This window comes from Marmota marmota, unplaced genomic scaffold (genome assembly GCF_001458135.2).
Source record: "Marmota marmota marmota unplaced genomic scaffold, marMar, whole genome shotgun sequence".
Taxonomy (NCBI): domain Eukaryota; kingdom Metazoa; phylum Chordata; class Mammalia; order Rodentia; family Sciuridae; genus Marmota; species Marmota marmota.
In genome coordinates this window covers 21,373,247-21,393,267 of record NW_025999990.1, presented here as the reverse complement: position 1 = coordinate 21,393,267, position 20,021 = coordinate 21,373,247, and the positions used below count along the sequence as shown (strand labels likewise).

Genomic DNA, 20,021 nt, shown 5'->3' with positions numbered 1-20,021 from the left:
CTTCAAATTCTCTAGCATTAGGATAGACTGCATTTTAAATGGTCACTAATAATGTTAGCAATATTTGCAACTTCTTTTTTAAAACTGTACCATGATTAAAAAAATAACTTTTTGCCAGGGGTGATAGTGCATGATTGCAATCCCAATGACTCAGGAGGCCAAGGCAGGAGGACTGCAAGTTCAGTGTGAGCCTTGACAACTTAGCAAGACCCTGTCTCAAAATACACAATTATAAAACATAATTGGGGGTATAGCTCAGTGACACAATGCCCCTGGTTTCAATCCTCAGTACCACAGGGGGGTGGAAAAAAAAAAGACCAGGTATATAGGTTGGTGCCAGAGTGCCACTGCAACCAATCACCAGCACCAAAAAATAAATTTTAAAATTTTTATCACATTTGAGGTAAGAAAAAGTTTGAACAGATGACTAGATATTTGATAGTAAGAAATTATTAATATTTTCTAGACATAAATGCTATTGGGCTATTTTATCTTTATCTTTTAAAATAACCTTTATATATCAAATGACCTCTAAGTTTACCTCCAAGATAATATGGTAGAGAGAGCAGATGGGCTAGAGAAAACTAGACACATGGAGGGAGGGGGAAAAGGGCATATCTATTACGTTATTCTATTTTTCTTGATGGCAGAATTTACTCATAAAAAAAGATAAAATAAATAAGTAGATAAAATGAGAAAAAACAAGTTCTAGTATTTTCTTTCCATATTTCAGTGGGCTATCTTGCATATTCTGAACTATATTTCTTTACTTTGGGGATCGTCACATATTAGAATGGTGGGCTACCCTGAACAACAATAAAAATGTCAGATAATAACACACACTAATGATGACTTCAAACAGCATAGCAAGTAATCAAACATGATATGGTTTTGTAGGCAATGATCTCCTTGCCCCCCTCATTAAGTGTTCCACAGTCCCAAGGATCCCTCTAATCCTAAAAATGTACTGGCTTCTTAATAAGCCACTGTTATCAAATACTAAATCATTACTTCTAAACTAAGCACAGGACAAGGCATTCCAGGATCAGAGAAGAAGCTCCAAAGTAATCCTGCACCCAATCAGGTCCTGTCTGCACCTGGACTGTTGCAGATCCTCCTGCTATGTAGACAACGCATCTCCTATCAATACCATCACCAGGTCACCCTGTCCATCTCTGCACTAAATAACTGTTGACAGAGACCGACAGATTAAAGCAAATAGTGGGAGTTGCTGATGGGTAAGCAAAAGACAATTCCAGGAATTTTAGTTACAGATTTAAAAAAAAAAAAGTTGCATATTAAATGGTAAGCAAAAACTTAAAAAAAGAAAAGCAATTGATTGCAAATGCTAAGGAATAAGAATAAATGGGAAAGAACCAAGAAAGCTATGGTAAATTTTTTTTAAAAATTTAAAGTACCTATATTGTGCAAAGGTTTGCATAAGGACTTTGGATGTAGAATGTAAAGAAGAGATGAGCATGGAACAGCACTAAAAGGATTTGAGGCCACCATGATCTCAAATTTACTTTTCCTCTATCCCCAGCCTTATTTCTCTGGACCCTTACATGTTATTTCTCAGAATTCCACCTGCAGTCCTCTGCTTAATCTAAACATTCTATCACTCTTAAACCCACGTTTCCCACCCAGGCTCATTCCTGAATTCTAGATCTGTATCTCCCCTCCAGGCCAAGTGCTTGTAATACAGCAGAATAAGAAGCTCTCTGAAACCATAGGCACTTCCTCTTACTACATTCCCTAACTTGGTAAATAGCATTTCTAACTGCCCAAGCTAGAAATTTTGGAGTTCTTGTGTAATTAACCCATCATAAAATCTACTGATTGTTCCTCAATATATTTTTAATTCATCCATTTAATCACTGATGGGTTATTTCGATAGCTCTCCAAATAAATACTTCAGAAGAGGGCTGCTGAAGTGGCTCAGCAGGAGAGCTCTTGCCTAGTCTGCAAGAGACCCATCTATCCCCAAGGCTCATTTCATAGGTCTCCCACCACTGCCACCCCTCTCTGCTTCCACAGCACCCTGCATTCCACTCCCAGTCTTGATCACAGATGTGATACATGTTTAGGCCCCCATTTGATAAGAAGCTCCTTGTAAGCAGAGAGTATATCACATCTCTTTGTATTTTTGACATTAAACTCTTGGAATGTATAAGGCACTCAGTAAGTACCCCTGGGAGAAAGGGAAGGAAAAGAAAACAGCAGAACCAACAGGAGAGGAAGTATTACACATTATGTGGAAGTGGGTAGGCTTAAGGGTCCAATGGCAAGCCTCTCAAATCTTAGAGGTTCTCAAATCACATTCCAACATTGGGGTCAATGCCCAATACAGTTCAGGCTCTAGAAGAAGGGATCCAGAATAGGACAGACATGTCTCCCCCAACCTCAGCCCTATCTCAAGCTGGCCACAGAAGCTTTAAGAAACCAGAGATTAGAGGTTTGGATCTGAAAAAGGATCAAAGACATCTTTGGGTGCCAGAAAGAAAACAGCTTAGGACACACAGAGACTAGAATCAAGTGGTTCTAGAAAGGACATCAAGAAATAAACCTCTTCAAAGACAAGGGTGAGCTCCTCGTCTCCTCCCTGCAACTGACCGCCTGTGTAACTTATGAATGCTTAAAATTCTTTCCACTAATGGCTGGGTATATAGCTTGATGGTAGAATATTTGCCAAGTATGCATAAGGTCCTGCCTGGGCTCAATCCTGAACTGCAAAAAATAAAAATATTTTTAAACTTTCCCTGAGCTTTTTTATGGTAGAGATGATTGCTTAAAAGTGTTCTGCTGCTGACAATTTAAAATAAAAAAGAATACAAACAGTCAAAGAAAGACTATGTAGAAGTTGTAAAAAGCTCAAAAATGAGTTTAGGCCTCCAGGTGAAGTCACAGTGGGGCTAGAGATTCAAAAGGTAATATCCTCTCAACACAATCACTTATATATTGAGAAAACCTACAGAAATAATGACCATTCCCATGACCACCCACTTCCATATCAATAAGTGGTTTCACCCTGAGATTGTAACTATGACTGGTTCAAATGACATTCAGAAATGCTCAACAAGACAATGCCATAGTTTCACCTGCTGATTCTGCATCACTTTTGCTAGCCTGTGAATATCATAATGCTTTGGTAGAGAAGGGATATAGGTATCTCCTTTTTGAAAATTTTCATCTTCTAGCCATAATATATATACATTGAAGAGCCTAAAAGATAAAAACATAAGTTATGTGAGTTTTTAAATGTTCAGATGAAGTTTCTTACATTGCTAAGACCTCTGGCACAAGTCTATCAGGGTAAAGAAAGCCCACAATCCAGAAAATATACCAAACAACCACTACCCCTCCCAAAAAAACTCATGGTCCAGCAGTAGAGAACTGTCCCTGATCGTTAAAATCTGATGCAATAATTGCTTTAAAAAAAAAAAAAAAAAAAAAGGTCTAAAGAAGGGTCTTTGGGAGCTCCATTATTAACACAGGGTTAAACACAGTGTACAGAAAAAGTAACTGAAGGAGATGATTATACCACAGCCCTAGAATCTGAATTTGCAGCTTTGCTTTCCTGAACAATTCAGTCACAGTAAGCCCTAGTGTTTGGAAAAGTGAAAATAACATTCAAATGATCAAATTTTCTCTTTCAGAGACCTTTTGCATTGAAAGAACTTGCCAGCCAGAGATTCCATGGCCAGCTCCTGACTTGAGGAATTATAAATCAAACTCACTGCCATGTGTGCACCCTGTTCCCATTAAGAAGAAATAAACAAAGTCAGGCTTTAAAAAAAATTTTTTTAAAAAACAACAACTTGATTTTCCAGTAAAAACTTTTTTAAAAATATAATTATGTTTCCTTTATTTTTGTTTTTACAAGGCACAAAGTCCACTAGCTAAGGTCACTGATATTCTGAGCAGTTGTTTCCATCAACAGAACTAGAAAAGTAGCTGGCACACACAAATGACCAGAAATCAGCACGTGGCCATGCTCAGTGAAGTGGAAGACTAGGTCCTTTACCTCCAGGGCAGGGTGTCTAGAAGTCAGACATGGAAGGGCTGTGAGGGCCCAAAGGGAAGAGGTTGGTATGTGTGTAGTTCTTGCTTCCAGTTTCTGACTCAGTGAGATAGATGGCCACTTTACAAACACCACAGGGGGTGGATTTAAGAGAGACAGAAGGAGTATCAAAGTCTTTGGCTGATCTGAAATGTTCAAAGAGATTAAGCCTGGTTTTTAAAAAAAATGAGTTTTCCTTCATCCAAGCAAGGGGAGAAATTATTTTGAAGGCTGAGAACAAATCCTGAGGGGCTAAGGTCAAGTAAGCCTGAGGCCTCAGTGCCAGATAAAATGCTGGCTTTCCCCACCAAGCTATTTTTGTAGTCAGAGTTAAGTATTAAGAGTCATTTTTATTAAATCCTATTTATAAGATTAATATTTGGTTTATATTAAATTTATAGATGAAAGGTGAGGGAACAATGTGAATAAAACCCAAACCTACTTCCTAGTTCTCCAACCTCCCATTTTGATAAAGTTTGACCCCACCACTACCACCACCCCAGGTGGATCCCTGAATCCCACAGGGTGACTCTATGAACCACATTTATAGAGCCCAAACAGGGTCACTGATTTCTAAAGAGCTCTTCTAGAAGGCTTTAGTTGTGTGCCTGCTGTGATCAATTTCTTTTGGTTTATTTCTATGTTTACATGAAGAAACAGAAGAGAAAGAAAATACCATTGCACTTCATAAACACTGTAAGTGGAAAATGCAATGTCTTAAATAAAACTGTATTTAAAATTGGCAAAAAAAAAAAAAAATAAGGAGAAATAGAAGAGGTTGTCAACACCGATTATCACTCAGATTCCCGCTATATCCAAGTGGCTGCATCACTTCTCTCTTGAGGAACATAAGGGAAAAACATTTCAATATGCCAATATGAATCAAAGCATGTGGATTCAATCTCACAGGAGTAAGAGTAACATCTAGAGACTGAACCACAGCTAACTGTGCCAGCCCAGGACCCACGCTGCAAACAACAAAGGGAAACTGCTAAATGACCATCACACCTCACGAGTTCTGTGTGCAGTTCTGGAGAAGTCAGGTAACCAGGGGTGACATCCTGGCTCTCTGGTAGCCCTTCACTGCCCTCTGCTGGAACACGGATGGCCTTGCTCGCAGCATGGTGGAAATCGGCCACCTCAGTCAGGCGTCTCTTCATGTCTTTCAACAAGTTGATATGAACAGGACTTTGAAAAAACCTTCTTCCAATACAACCATCTATGGGTAACCTTAAAAAATAAAAGCACAGATCTATAACATTTCAACACAAGATCCTCTTTCTATGTGGCAGTCAATCAGCTAGGCAAGTTACTATGGCTGGATCCACACACCACTAAATCAATACCTGTTACTTCTACCTCAAAGGATATTTTGAGGATGCCACAAGATATGTACAGTAGTGTCTCCTCATTCATAGTTTCGCTTTCAGTGGATTCAATTACCTACAATCAACCCTCGTCCAAAAATATTAAATGGAAAATTCTAGAAATAAAAAATGCTTAGGTTTAAAAGAATTTTATTTCAGTATATATTCAGTATAATGGTCCTAATGCATTATTAGTTATTGTTACTCTCTTACTGTGCCTAATTTATAAATTAAACTTTACCATAAGTATGTGTGTATATAAGGAAAACAGCATATCTATTGTTCAGTACTATCCATGGCTTCAAGGACCCACAGGGGATTTTGGAACATATCCCCTAGAGAGAAGGTGGAACTATATATGAAAGTACTTTTAAAAAGAATAAAGTCAGCATGATGGCACTGCTGATGCAAGAGGATCAAAAGTTCAAGGCCAGCCTGGGCAACTTTCTGAGACCCTGTCTCAAAATCAAAAATAAAAAGGGCAGGGAAGGTGTGTGTGGTGGTTCATGTCTATAATCCCAGCAACTCCAGAGACTAAGGCAGGAAGATCACAAGTTTGAGACCAGACTTAGCAAGGCCCTAAGCTACTCAAAATACCCTGTCTAAAAGACCTTGCCCAAGTCCCACAGTGGTCACACACGGAGCCTCTGTTTGAAGAAGTTTCTTTCCCTTTACCATCTCCAGAGGTTTAAAGCACAGAGTCGGAGTGTGGGACAAAGAATGGTAAAGAAAAGCTGCTTCAAGATACCTCAAACTCAAAAAAGATCTATTCTAATAAATTTTAAACAGAGAGTGAGGAAGACTTCTAGTTTAAAGTCACCAAAGAATGATGCTGATTCACACTCCACTGTAAGAGCACAGTCTCAGGAATGGACTCACAGGTACCGTACCCATATTGTGGTCCTGGGCGGTGAAGATACAGGAGGAAGAACTTCTGCCAGATGAGTGGCAGAAGAGGATGATCAGAAGGTGTGACCAGAGCCTGGTGGGCCCAGCGATAAATCAGCAGCCTTTGTAGGGACGGGACGATCGGGAGCTTCAGCTGGGCCTGGGCTTTCTACAACAAAGAAGAAGCTTTAGCTAAGAAACGGACACAGACAGTTTACTCTAAGTGACCCAAATGCAATACTAAACATTTTGTTTTCAATTCAATAAAAAAAAAAAGTCACACAAAACTCACTTCTCCAGCCCACTCACTGCCACATTAACCTCCTTGGTAGCAAGGCACATGCAGCAACTTTTTGCTGTCAAGACATTTCACAGACCCCAGAACCAAAATGGGTCTTAAGAGTCATCTAGTCTAAACTAACTTCTATTTATGAAATTCTCTTGCGTGAAAAATGTTATAGAGCAAGGCCATAGAATGATATGAAAATCAAACAAAAGTCAATCTCACTGTCAAACTCTATCAGTCTTTTGAAATTTTAGATTTTAAAAGGACTTCTAAGAATACTGAATTCCTGGAGAGGCTCTGAAACTCAAAAGCAAACTCAAAATATATACTATGGCATCTAAAACAGACAGTCTTTAATGATAACGATATAAATAAAACCATTAATTTAAATTAAAGGAAAAAAAAAAAGAAGATGGTCTTTAAATCCAAAGCCCTATTTCAGTCTTTCTCACACATTAGTGAGCCTAAGAATCAGTTAGGGAGTTAAAAAGAAATTCCTGGTTACAATTCAGACTCTCAAAAGCTGGGATCAGGAATCTAATTTTTAACAAGTTTTCAAGGGGATTCTGATGCACCTGGGAGACAATGGCAATTGCTTCAAGAAAACAGCAATCCCCTTCACTTGAGCAATGAACACACCTCTAAGTTATTGAGTATGAGGCCAGTTGCTAAATGAACTTCGGGAAGCCAAGTATACACTTCAATTACACAAATGTTTTAAATACTGGTTGGGTGTTTGGGATTTCCAAATATTCACAAGAAAAGAAAACACAGAAGTTCACATGTTAAGGTGAATCCCAAATCCCTCAGCACCGCAGTGTAAGCCACCCCACCACTCGAATGCAGAACTACTATTTGCACCTTCAGAGCTTGGTCAGGGGTAAAAGCAGAGTTTATAACCAATTCCCCTTCAACAACTCTTCTGAGCTGGGAGTCCTCTTCAAAGATGGATTCCATGTTCAGCACAATCCATGCAAACCAGACCTATGATGACACCAGAGAAAGGGGAAGGAAATGAACCACTAACTCAACTGATACAATCATCCTGAGTTGAAGTTAAAATCTTTGCTAAGGCTGGGGCTGTAGCTCAATGGTAGAGCACTTGCCTAGCATGCATTTAGAGCCTGAGTTCAATCCCCAGCACTGCAGGGAAAAAAATGTTTTCAATGATCAATCTCAGTCAGCAAATATTTAGTTTGTAAAATTAACACATAGTTAATACCTACCTATATTCTTGTCACATTTATAGAATAAAACAAAAATAGACAACTGGAAAATGTTAAACTCATCTGGAAAGTCTACTTCAAGAAGGATGTTCATTCACCCAACAATATTTACTGGACAAGTTCTGTATGCGTGAGGGGCAGAAAAGAGGGCCAGACATGGGCTCTGTCCTTAAGAAATGTCCAATCTATTAGAGTAGACAAGACTAATATATAAGTAACCAAAACTGTGAGCAGTGGTGAGGACTGCATGGAGGCAAAGGGCTGGATCAAAGAAGGCTCTGCATAGACAGGTGGGAAAAGCAGGTCTCTGAGAGAAATTGAGGCAGAGGCATGGAGGTGGGGAAGCAGAGATGGGTCTAGGTGACAGCAAGGAGCCGGTTTCTGCTCAATCAAAAGAGATATGAGGAAGAACAGGAAGTAAGACTGAAATGTTGATTTCAGTGATTTAAATGATGAAATAGAGACATGATTTATTATACAGTCTGAGAAGTGGTAATAGTGATGGAAAATAATGCCACCAGTAATAAAGATGACAATAACAAGGGCCAATACTTAGTGCTATGTGTTAGTCATGGTTCTGAATGCTTTACCTAAAGCAATCATATTCTCATTTGACAGTTGAAGACGGAGATGTAAGCAGGTGGCCCAATGCACACAGCTAACAAATGGAAGAACCAAGACTGAAACCTGGGCCATTTGGCTCCAGGCCACCACTCTTAACCTCTCAGCAGTCAAGCTGTTGGCCCAACCTCTGTTAACACCTCTAAAATAGACAGGGCTTGGCAGAGGGCTGCCAAGTGGAAAAGCATACCTCTGTGTACTAAGTGCTAAACAAATGTTAGCAATTGCAGACTATTAGTAATAGATTAATAAGGATGATAACAACATTGAAGTTGACAAAGATCACAAATGGTCCTCTCAGTGGACTTCATACCTGAGTGGGCATGGACAAGCCTTCTATGAAAGATGGAGTGATGTTGCCTGCCACGATCCAGCTCACCAAGGAAGAGAGCAGACTCCGGTCACAGTGGTAACCTAGAGCATTCTACACCAGGGAGGAGGGGTGGAACAAACAGAACAGGATTTTTTAAAACTTCATCATTGACTCTTCCAAGAGTGTTAGTGATTATCCCACTAGAGTGAAAGATGATGATACAACACAGATTTCAAAAATGAGCCAGCTGCACCAACTCTTCCAGGCAGTGCACTACAGAGGTCCTTTCCTGAGTGTCCTTTCCTTTGAGTTGCATAGGATCTGTGCTAATGGATATGATTGGAAAGACAAGACGCCCATAAAGCAAAGCTTTAAAAAAGTAGTGACCACACGGTAATACCAATAACTGTGCATTTAGGAGAAGCTTTTAGAAAACTATTATCTAGCCAATGATGAAAATGTAAACTAACAGGTTACCTTATGTTGCTGGTAGAGTAACTTCTGTACACAGTCCTCCTGCATCAGCTGAAAGGCTGTCTTACACAAGTGGTCCATGAGGAAGAGGATGGGTTGTTCTCGGTACCAAAGATGCTGGCTTATGAGGACCTGAACCCAGAACTCCAACACGGCAACAGGACCCACTTCATTGGGCTGCGTGCTTACAGATATGTGCGCCTGTGCAGAAATGGCTTGGGTGACGTGAAAGGTAATAACCAGCCTCCCATTTTCAAAACAATAACAAAATGCCATCTACCTCCACTAAAGCCTCAATCAGTTGGGCTTCTCTATGCCAAAAGCACTGTACAAATTATTTTAAATGACCACATCATTAATGTGCTCACACCACAGGCTTTGGGTTGGAAGATGGGGGAAAGTGTATTTAGGGATTTGCAAGGGCCCTGACCTGGATCATGCTGTTGAGAAGCTTCACGTTGTCCCCATAGCTGGCTCCTGTGAGGTGCTGTGCCACCTTGTGAGTGACCTGCTGCGTGACACCCTGAGGTACACCACTGTCCAAGTGGAGGAAGAGGAGGAAGTGTGACAAAAACCTGCAGAGCACACAGATCACACACTGTACCTTCTGATCAGGAGTTAGCAGAACTGCCAGCAGTTAATTACTCATGAGGATAAAGAAAAAATGTTAAATTGGCCCCATTTTTAGACCAAAGCTCTATTATGGGTTCTGATAAATCTTCAAGAATTTCAGAAGAATAAGCTTTTCACATTTGATGTGGGCTAAAAGGAATTCTGTCTGCCTACAGAAGTTTAATGAAGAGGCCCAAGACACACAAACACATGCAGGGTAAAGAGCATTAGAGAAAAACACCCCCAAGCATCCCAACTCCTCTGCACTCCCGCCTCCACTAATAAAAACAACAATGTGTTCCAAGTCATTTGATTCCCAAACTTCCCTAGCACCCAAGATGCCCAGACCCTAATCCTTTCTTACTGAAGTCAGAGCTCCAAGTGAGGAATCTGGAAATCCATACTTAATAAGCCCCTTCTGGTGACTCTCATCACCAAGCAAGTCTGAGACACACTGAATGAAAAAATACGCAACAGAAAAACTGGAATGTTCCCCTTATGCCCTCCTTGGATATACTACCTGTCCTCACTATGGGGTCCACAAAGGGCCTCACCTCCCCTTTCAGTACTCTTCATGAGGCCCAGCCAGATGCTCAGCTCCCCACTCCTGAACAGGTGGTCCTCTTCCCACTTCCTACTTATTTATTCACAACACTGCACTATACACACCGTAGGCGATGAAAAACAGCATGTTTGGCTGTTGTTCCAATGACAAAGCCATCGCTGCTTAATGTCAAGAATACTGTTCCCAGGTGTCTCAAGGAAATAACTGCTCTTTTAAATACTAATAAATTCTAATAAGCCAGTTCAAGTTAAATGAGAAGGAGATGCCTTTTGTGACACTAAATTGGAATTGTTACCAGAATCATTGTTCATTAACCTGCATACTAAACTGGGTCGCAGAAGTTTTCTGCCTCTAAAAAATACATTGCTGAAATATCATTCTCTTCATTTTACTTCAGAAATCAAATGTAGTCATATTTGTTCACTGGGCCATTTCTAAAGTGTCTCCTGCCGCAGACAGAACATACTTACTGCTCATTCTTCAGAAGGTAATACTGGCAAGGGTAAAACAAAGGTAGAATCTTATCTAGGACATGGACCACTGTTCTCAAATGCCTCGACTGGACCAGAATTCCCAACAGTGGAATGCCTTCTGCACAGAACTTCTCAATGCTATGGAGAACAAAAAGGCAATGAGCATATAAGGTAGCTAGTTCCTTAAATTCTGTTCTTCCAGTGAGTGATCATACACTGTGGAGTACCTCAGTCTCCAACATATCTTTTAATGTCCATTTTTCACAAGAAAATACTAGACTCAGAACTCTGAAGTACAAAGGAACTTAAAAGTTTATCTATATTTCTGTTTTATAGATGAGAAAGGATTAATATTGTGCCCAAATTTGCATAATTTACTAGGGAAGGGTCAAAATGAGAACCCAGGTTTGCAAATTTCCAGTTCAGAGAGATTGCCACTCCCCTATTTAGCTTCTCAAACAGGGCTTCTTATAAGAGCTATGGGGCTCTTTGTTTGACTATTCCTAGAAGTTACTCCAGCAAAAGAAAGATTTGAAAGTGAGATCAATCTGTCAATATAACCTGGCAAATTTCTCCTAAAACCATGTTTTCTCCCAGTACTGGGGATTGAACTCAGGGGCACTGTACCACTAAGTTAATCCCCAGACCATTTTATTTTTTAGACAGTGTCTCACTAAGTTGCTAAGGCTGGCCTCAAACTTGGGATCTTGCTGACTCAGCCTCTGGAGTACCTGGGATTACAGGCGTGTAATCACTGTCCCCAGCTTCTAGAACCAATATGTCATAAAAATCTTCTTTCTGTACTTAAGAAATAATCTCAAATATAGGGAAAAATGTGGATGATAATCCATGTTAAGATTCATTTTCTTATTTATTTATAGCTACAAAATTTATACACAGAAATGAATTAAGTAAATTTAAGAAAAATCTATTCAATAGTAATCTTATTGGGTCACTTTTAAATAATACATATGGTGGCCAAAGACAACATGAAAATATTTCCACTATAATGATAATAGAGGAAAAGCCCATAAAAATTTATACTTGTAATTAAAACTAGTAGTAAAAAAATTAGATAAAGAGGGAAAAACAGGGATGATGTCACATCAGAATATTCACTGTATTGGAGTGGCAGAAGTGAGTGATTTTTTTCCTCCACTTTCCTAATTCTGCAGTTTAGTTACATTGTTTCACCTCTAGAGGAAAAAAAATCATTTCAAATAACAATAATGCAAAGGCTACACCATGAGGGAGATACTTACTATATTAAAAGTGAAAAACAAGCCACAAAATTACACATACATCATAACTGTAAAAAAAAAAAAAAAGAGCAAAGGAAAAATACTAGATAAAAATAAACAGTAAATAAAGCAACGTTCTAGTATGGGAAAGATGCTGAGTGACTTTCTGGCTATTATTCTCCATACTGTAATATTATATTCATATATAACTTATGTTCCTGTCTACTCCATCCCCAACCCCAATCTCATGCATAAGATTATTTTTAAGTTATTTCTCTATTCCAGAACATCTACATCCCAGATGACTACGGTGTAATGAACCTCAAAAGGAAACACTTATTCTCATCCTTGTTTCCATTCAGGATTCAGTAATCAGTACTAAACAGATCAGCATGTTTGCAGAGAACCCATATCAGGACTAAAGAGCTATAGTCCCAGAATGGATACTAGCAATTAGAGAAATAATCATGAAACAAGTTCAGAAGACTGTCCTCAAAGAACTCACATGTCAGGCACTGTTCTAAATATGAGATATATTTTTTTTTCACTTGAAACTCATAAAGTCTGTTATCTTTATTATTCCCATCTTAGAGATGAGGAACTTAAAAGTTCAGAAAACCGTTTATGACACTAGACCTACTGGAAACAATGTAAAAGATACCTTCCTAAAGGCTAAACAAGTCTATCCTTCTCTCATCAGTTCTACCCTCTCTTACCCAGCTTTCAAATCTTTCCCAACATTTGACCCTACCAACTATGTGATCTCTTTTATTCTCCATGAGGAATCATGGGCTTCATTCAGGAGTATTTCCTCTCTTCCCCTCCTCTCACCCTTCCCACTCAGACACCAGATGCTCCTTCCCACATTCATTCAATCCACCAGCATTTGTGGAATATCAAGTACAAGTTCTGTAGGCATAAAAATGAACAAGACAAAGTCCTTACCTTTTATAAGGAAGCTCTACAGAATTATTTAAAATATATGTTCTAATATATTTTGTGGGTGTATATGTGTGTGTATACATGTGTGGTTTTGTGTATATATACATACATACACTATACACACATTTATTTATTTAGTGAGAGTAAATGATCTTGAGTATATTTGGAAAGCACTTTACCTTGATACCACTGATCCAGGCTTATTATTTAGCTCTAATTTACCTCCCTATAGATTTAATGGAGACCTTAGCTCTTGGTAAGTAGAAGATGAGATTGTAGAACTCCTACCCATAAGGTTAAGCAACTCTAGAGGTTCAACCCAAACACCATACCTGTGGCCCACAGATGTCATAGATAAGGCGAGATAACAGCCAATGGGCATGCCAGCTTTCACAGCCTTCAAGAGAGGATGAAATGCAGGTGACTCTGTCATGTCAGGCACCATGCTGCAGAAGGGAACAGTTGGGCAATTCTGCTGTATTCCATAGTCATTTCTGTGCAGTTTTAACCTCAAGATCAAATTCCAGGCCCATTGGTTAAATGAGGTCTCAGGGGTTTCTCCATATCGAACAATACTGGCCAAATATGAAACCTAAAACAATTATTTATTTTAAACCACATTAGTTGCACACAAATTAAATCTGTAACCACATCTACTCATCCTTTTTTGTGATCAATAGTGGCTTTGAAAGAGAATATACTATTTGCTGGCCTACAATTAATGTCTGAGGTAATGCATTAAAGCAATTTCTCACTCACAAATAACCATTTGTACTTCCTTGCTAGTCAATTTGAGAATGTGATCAAAAGAGAAGTGATATAAAATTTGATATTCATGAAATCATGTGCTGGTTAAAAATTTTTTTTAAATTTAGTAATTAAGAATGAAAGGTCTTATTTAAGCAAAGCATTTGCCAATTTGTGTGGGATAAAAACCACTATCAATTTCAAGCTACCAATAGTTTAACAATTGTTATGGGTTAGATATTAGGTGTCCCCCAAACACTCACCGTGAGAAAATGCAAAGTTTAGAGGTGAAATGCCTGGGTTATGAGTCTTAACCTAATCAGTAGTTATTCCCAGACAGGGATTAACTGGATGGTAACTGTAGGCAGGTAGGGTGTGGCTGGAGGAGGTGGGTTCCTGGGGGCATGCCTTTGGGGTATACATTTTGCCCTTTTGTTGAACAGAGCTCTCTTTGCTTCCTGATGGTCATGTCCTGAGGTTCTTTCCTCCACCACATTCTTCTGCCATGATGTTCAGCCTCACCTTGAGTCCCGGGAATGGAATCAGCCATCAATGGACCTCTGAAACTGTGGGCCCCCAAATAAATTTTCCCTCCTCTAACTGTTCTGGTTAGGTCTTTTGGTCACAACAGTGAAAAAGCAGACTAAAATAACAATCTAGCTTGCAAAGTTTCTGAAAATTTAACAGTCAGTTCACCTGAGCTAGTAGAAGTGAGCTCCAGCATACATCACTGCTGCTCAACTTAAACTGTATGATACCAAAATGATCATAAAGGAGCGACTTTTTAAGAAAGAAGACTTTAACCATAGAAATCAATGTTAATATCTTAAACTGCCAGTGATGTTCTTAGAAAAATCTAAGGATCAATACTATAGCTTCAAATGCCCAGTCTATTTGTAAACAAAAATTTATGTCTTCAATATAAAAGAGGAAGAAATACCTGCTTCATACTTTCAGAAATTAGCCCAGCATATGGTTTCTGCGCAAGGTACTTCTGATAAGCTTCTAGAACCATTAAGGCCACTTCAGAATGAACTGTTTGATCCAGATGAAGAATACCCTTTTAAAGAGAGAAATAATCACAAACATACCCACTTGACTTTTTAAAATACCTTTGACCCAAAATACAGACAGAATAGTAAAACAGGGTCTTGGATACAAAAACCAAATATTCTAAGCATTACATCCCCTAAAACAGTGAAGTTATAAATGACAAAAGGAAAAATTTTGAAATCTAAAGAGCAATTATACTGTACCAAGAGAGGTCTGAACCTGAGTCATTCCTCACCCCAGACTAAAACTGGTATTTTAATCTAATCCCCCACCCGACTCTAGATCTCTACAAAGACTGTGGTATAAGTTATAAGTTAAGGGCACTGCCACAAACCAGGAAAATGCTTGATATTAATTAAAAAGGAAAACAACTAACAAATTAAGTCTACATTCCCTTTTCTTGTTCCACTATCAATAATAATAAGATGTTCAATAATATAGGTAAAGCATATAATCCTATAATCCCAGTGACTTAGCAGGCTGAAGCAGGAGGATCACAAATTCAAGGACAACCTCAGCAATTAATGAGGTTCTCAGGAATTTAGTGAAACCCTATCTCAAATTTTAAAAATAAATATAAAAAAGGGAGCTGGGAATGGAGCTCAGTGGTAAAGCACCCCTGGGTTCAATTCCCAGTACCAAAAATAGTAACAATAATAACAACACAGATAAAACATGCTTCAAGAGCCTCAAGTAGCCTACAAATTTCCCACCCCATCTTCCTTTGCAGCTTTGAAAAAGTCAGTTCCTAACTCTTGCATAGAAGATGTTGCTCCCAATTCTAAGGCAGGAGTGAAGAGACTCCCACAGGGAAATCTTAATGCAGCTCTCTGGCGGAAGGGATCCTGGGGGCTCTGTTCACAAACAGGAGAATGTGAAGGTGAAGAACAGCCCCTGATGCTTGCCCCTGCTAGCTCTCCAGTCCTAGGAGGTCAGGGAGCCCCTGAGAGGAAAACTCCCTGGCTTCAGTCTAAATACCAGGCATCAGATTAATGCAAAACACAAAAGACAACTGCCAGGATTAAATGACTTGCCCAGAACAGAGCTGGTGAAGAGTTGTAGATGGCTGAGTTCTCCCCAATTTTTCTTTTAAGATATTAATATTTTTTATCAAGGAGCTAACTAATAAGCCTATGGTAAAGAGACAGGAAAGGTTATGAAATAGTCAAAATCACTTGATGTGGCATCTTTGGAGACATGATATCCTTACTAATAAACTATTAATAATGACTACAACATCAAGTAATTAACATGTGCCAAGAACTGTCCTAAATGTTTACATGTCCTTACTCATTAAATTCTTACAACAACACTATGAGGAAGGCCTACTAATTTCACTGTTTACAGATGAGAAACTAAGGTCCAGAGAATGCAGGAAGCTTGCTCAGTGTCATACCAGAGGAAGTAGCAGAACTGAAATTAGAACCCAGGCAGACTGGCTCAGAACTCAGGCTCCTAATTAATTGATGATGTTTTAGAAAACAACTCTGGCAAAGACATTCAAGAGAAATTACAGGAGAAAAAGGGACCAGAGGCAGGGAGGCAATAAGGAGTAAATGCAGTAATTAGCCAGGGATAAAACAACAGATACATGTGTTCTAAGGATAAAGGGAAGAATCCATGTGGAAAATATTTATCTTCATTTAGAAGATGCTCACTCTGCAAAACAGAATTAAAGATCCTAGACTCCAATACAACTAAAAGAATGTGCAGGGGGCTGGGGTTGTGGCTCAGCGGTAGAGTGCTTGCCTAGCACATGCAGGGCCCTAGGTTTGATCCTCAGCACCACATAACAAATAAATAAATAAAGGTATTGTGTCCAACTACAACTAAAAAAATAAAATCTTAGAAAAAAGAAAATGTGCAGACCTTGGGTATAGTATTTGGAAATGTTACTGTTCTAAGAAAATGCTTCCCTGAAATTGAGGCTCATAGAATCCCCCATTTCTGGGGATGATTTTAACACATACCTGTTCAGAAAATCCCCAATTCAGTCCTTCTAAAATAACACAGGCCAGTTTGTTCTTCACTGCTGTCAGGTTGTGATTCAATAACCAACCCCGAATCACAGCTAGCTCCGAAGCAGAAGGTCGCCAGAGATACAAAGGCAATTCTTTAAACAAGTATAACGAAACCTTATTAAAAAGAAAACAATCATAATTAAAATCAGGATTTGAGGATGATCCTCTGTTATCACAATGCATTATGATGCTGCCAAAATTTTTCTTCAAAAGGAAGCAGAGTTTTATTTGACTTTTAGATGAGTAAAATTGAAATTACAGACAACCAAATCAAATCAGTATTAAAATTGATGATGTACCAAAAGTATAAAGGTAATCTTGATAAAGATAATCTCTCAATATGTAAATCGGTTATGCTTCAATTTAGGTAAACCACCATAATAAGATACAAATTTAAAAATAATAAATCAAGGGATGGTCATTCAATTTATTTTTTAAAATGTACTATAAATATTTATTCCATTTGTAGCATTTTAAAATGCTATTTTTTTCAAAGCAGTTGGAAGGGGAGGTAAGGAGTGAATGGGGAACCAATGAAACAAGATCAATCAAGAATTTGACAATTTCATATATAACTTAAAGAAAAAAAAAAGAGTTGATAACTGTTGAAACTGGATAATGGATACCCAGGGGTTCATTATACTACTCTCTCTTCTCTTTTCTGTATTTGAAATATTCCATCATAACAAGTTTTTAAAATCCTGTTTATAAAAAGTTTACAGCACTATTTTAAATGATCTATCTATGTGTACTAAATAAATCTGTATTCATGTAATAAAGTTTGTTTCAAGGGAGAGAGATCAGAATAGCCATTCATTTCATGTCTTCAACAATGCTGACCAATGGAAATACAATGCAAGCCATATGTAGAATTTTAATTTTCCTAATAGTCACATTTTTTTTAAAAAATCAAAAGAAACAGGTAAAATCAATTTTAATATTTTATTTAAACTAATGTCCAAAATATTTTCTTTTGTTTTTTCATTTATTTTAAAATATTTATTAACTACCTATAAATTCTAGATAAAAATGTTTATACCAACAATTTGATAAACATAGTTTTCCTTTAAGGATTAATTAAAAGGGGAAATTTTCACATGATAAAACCATTATGATATTTCTATTTTAAGAACATTAAGTTACTTACAACTGAAAACTCATCTCTGTCAAGCTTTCCTTCATGGTCAATATCACTCAACTCCCAAACTCTTCCAAGGATTTCCACAGGTAACTTTGAGTTAAGCAACACTGGCTTCACTTTATCACCAGACAAAAATCCATCCACTGGACTTAAACTATCAAAAATTGCATCATATTTGGCCTTATCTTTACTTTTAACAGCCCATGGAAGCTCAGCTGCAGGGGTTCTACTGGTTAGTAAAAGACTGCTGGTATCACGAAATCTTGGTGGAGGAACAGCCAAGTTCAAGCTATTCAGTGAAACCTCCAGTCCATTCTGGGCACATGCTACAAGATGCAAAGCCCCAAAGAATTCTTGTTTGCTCAGGATGCCTTTGCCATCTATGTCAGCTAAATCCCAAATCTTTCCAAGTATTAAATCTGGAAGCCCTGACTTTTTCAGAAAAGCAGCAGCATCTGAAGCCAACAACCTTCCAGTATTGCCTGTATCAACCTGTCTATAATATTTTTCATATAGGATTCCCACTTCATAACTGTGTCAGGGAGAGCTGGGCTGCCGCAGCCATGGTGTTTCCATCATACACAGGAGGGGAAGGAAGGACCTCCAAAATATTTTCAACATGAAATTGCCACAAAAATTATTAAGATGTATGAAATTATTTTGTTCATACTGTCTTTCAAACTCAGTTAAGTAATTTACACTTAGAGCAATGTTCCAAGGCCTAGTGACTAGCATATCCGATTACACCAGCCTACAACTACTTGCTTGGGGGCTTTATTTGTTAGTTGGTTTGTTTTTATAATGCTGGGGAGGGAACCCAGGGCCTTACACATGTTAGACAAGCGCTCTACCACTGAGCCTCACCTCCAGTCCTAGAACTATATATCAGCAAGCTCTAAATTGGAGACAAAACAAAATGTGAGAGAAAAGTAAAAAGAATAGATTTTAGAAAGACTAGTCCCTTTTTTAAAAATCTTTGTTTGTGTATGTCTATACTATAGTGCAAATTTTCATGAAGATTCATTAATAAAAGTCTTGAATATTATGAATAAAAGGGTAAAATGGCAATTCTAACAAAAGTCCTACTTTACTTTGCAAGTATCTGGCAGAAACAGCAAAATTGTGGTAATAGGACAATGCCCACAGCCCTGAGATCTGTCCTGAAAAGCATCTATCCCAGTGACATAAAGTAGTGCTATAGTATGTATCTGCCCATCGAGAATGGAAGTGGGGTTATCACTTTCATGACAGACTCCAGAGATATGAAAAGATTAACAAGGAAATATTGCAAACAATTCTATGCTGATACATTGAACTAGTTAGAGCAAATAAGAAAATTCCTTTAAAATGTAACTTACCAAAAAGCGACTCAAGAAAAAATAAAATGTGAATAATCCTGGTTCTGTTAAGGACATTCAATTTGTTATCAAAAGACTTCCTACAAAGAAAACTCCTGCCCAGATGATTTCACTGGCAAATTTTACCACATTCAAAGGAGAATATAATTTTTTTTTAATTGAAGGAAAAAAAAAGATGTTATCATTGGAGGAAACTGGATGAAGGGTACCCGGGCTATCTTTGTTCGTAGGCCCTTTTTAAAAGCCCTATGAAGTCTATAATTATTTCAAAATAAAACAATGATAAAAAAGGGAAAAAAAGGAGAATTAATAGCAATCTTGCAAAAACTTTTCCACATCACAAAAGAGGAGGAAGTACTTCTCAACTCATGAGGCTAACATAATCCCAGAACCAAAGCTTCATCAAGATAGAGCAAGAAAATAAAATTACAGATCAAACCTTCATGAATACATGCAAAAATTACTATCAAAGTGAACCTAGCAATATCTAGAAAAGATTATACAGTACAATCAAGGTTTGTTTTTTTAATTTTATGAAACAGTGATGGTTCAACATTTGAGAAACCAAAATTTGAAATTTTGTAGGTACCAGTCAATGCAATCTATTAATTGCATTAATAGAGCAAAGGAGAA

At 38.1% G+C, this 20,021-nt stretch overlaps 1 protein-coding gene across 1 annotated transcript in view; it reads right to left on the bottom strand.

Annotated features, from left to right (window-relative positions):
• Epg5 (ectopic P-granules 5 autophagy tethering factor) overlaps positions 1-20,021 on the bottom strand; it is a 98,440-nt gene that overhangs the window by 43,789 nt on the left and 34,630 nt on the right. Inside the window, exons 14-24 of the mRNA XM_048806289.1 lie at positions 16,839-17,003; positions 14,756-14,875; positions 13,401-13,660; positions 10,883-11,023; positions 9,666-9,810; positions 9,239-9,436; positions 8,762-8,872; positions 7,463-7,585; positions 6,318-6,484; positions 5,069-5,290; positions 3,099-3,222 (exon numbers count right to left, since the gene is read on the bottom strand). Of these exons, the coding sequence (XP_048662246.1) occupies positions 3,099-3,222; positions 5,069-5,290; positions 6,318-6,484; positions 7,463-7,585; positions 8,762-8,872; positions 9,239-9,436; positions 9,666-9,810; positions 10,883-11,023; positions 13,401-13,660; positions 14,756-14,875; positions 16,839-17,003 (1,776 nt within the window). The remainder of the gene's footprint in view (positions 1-3,098; positions 3,223-5,068; positions 5,291-6,317; positions 6,485-7,462; positions 7,586-8,761; positions 8,873-9,238; positions 9,437-9,665; positions 9,811-10,882; positions 11,024-13,400; positions 13,661-14,755; positions 14,876-16,838; positions 17,004-20,021) is intronic.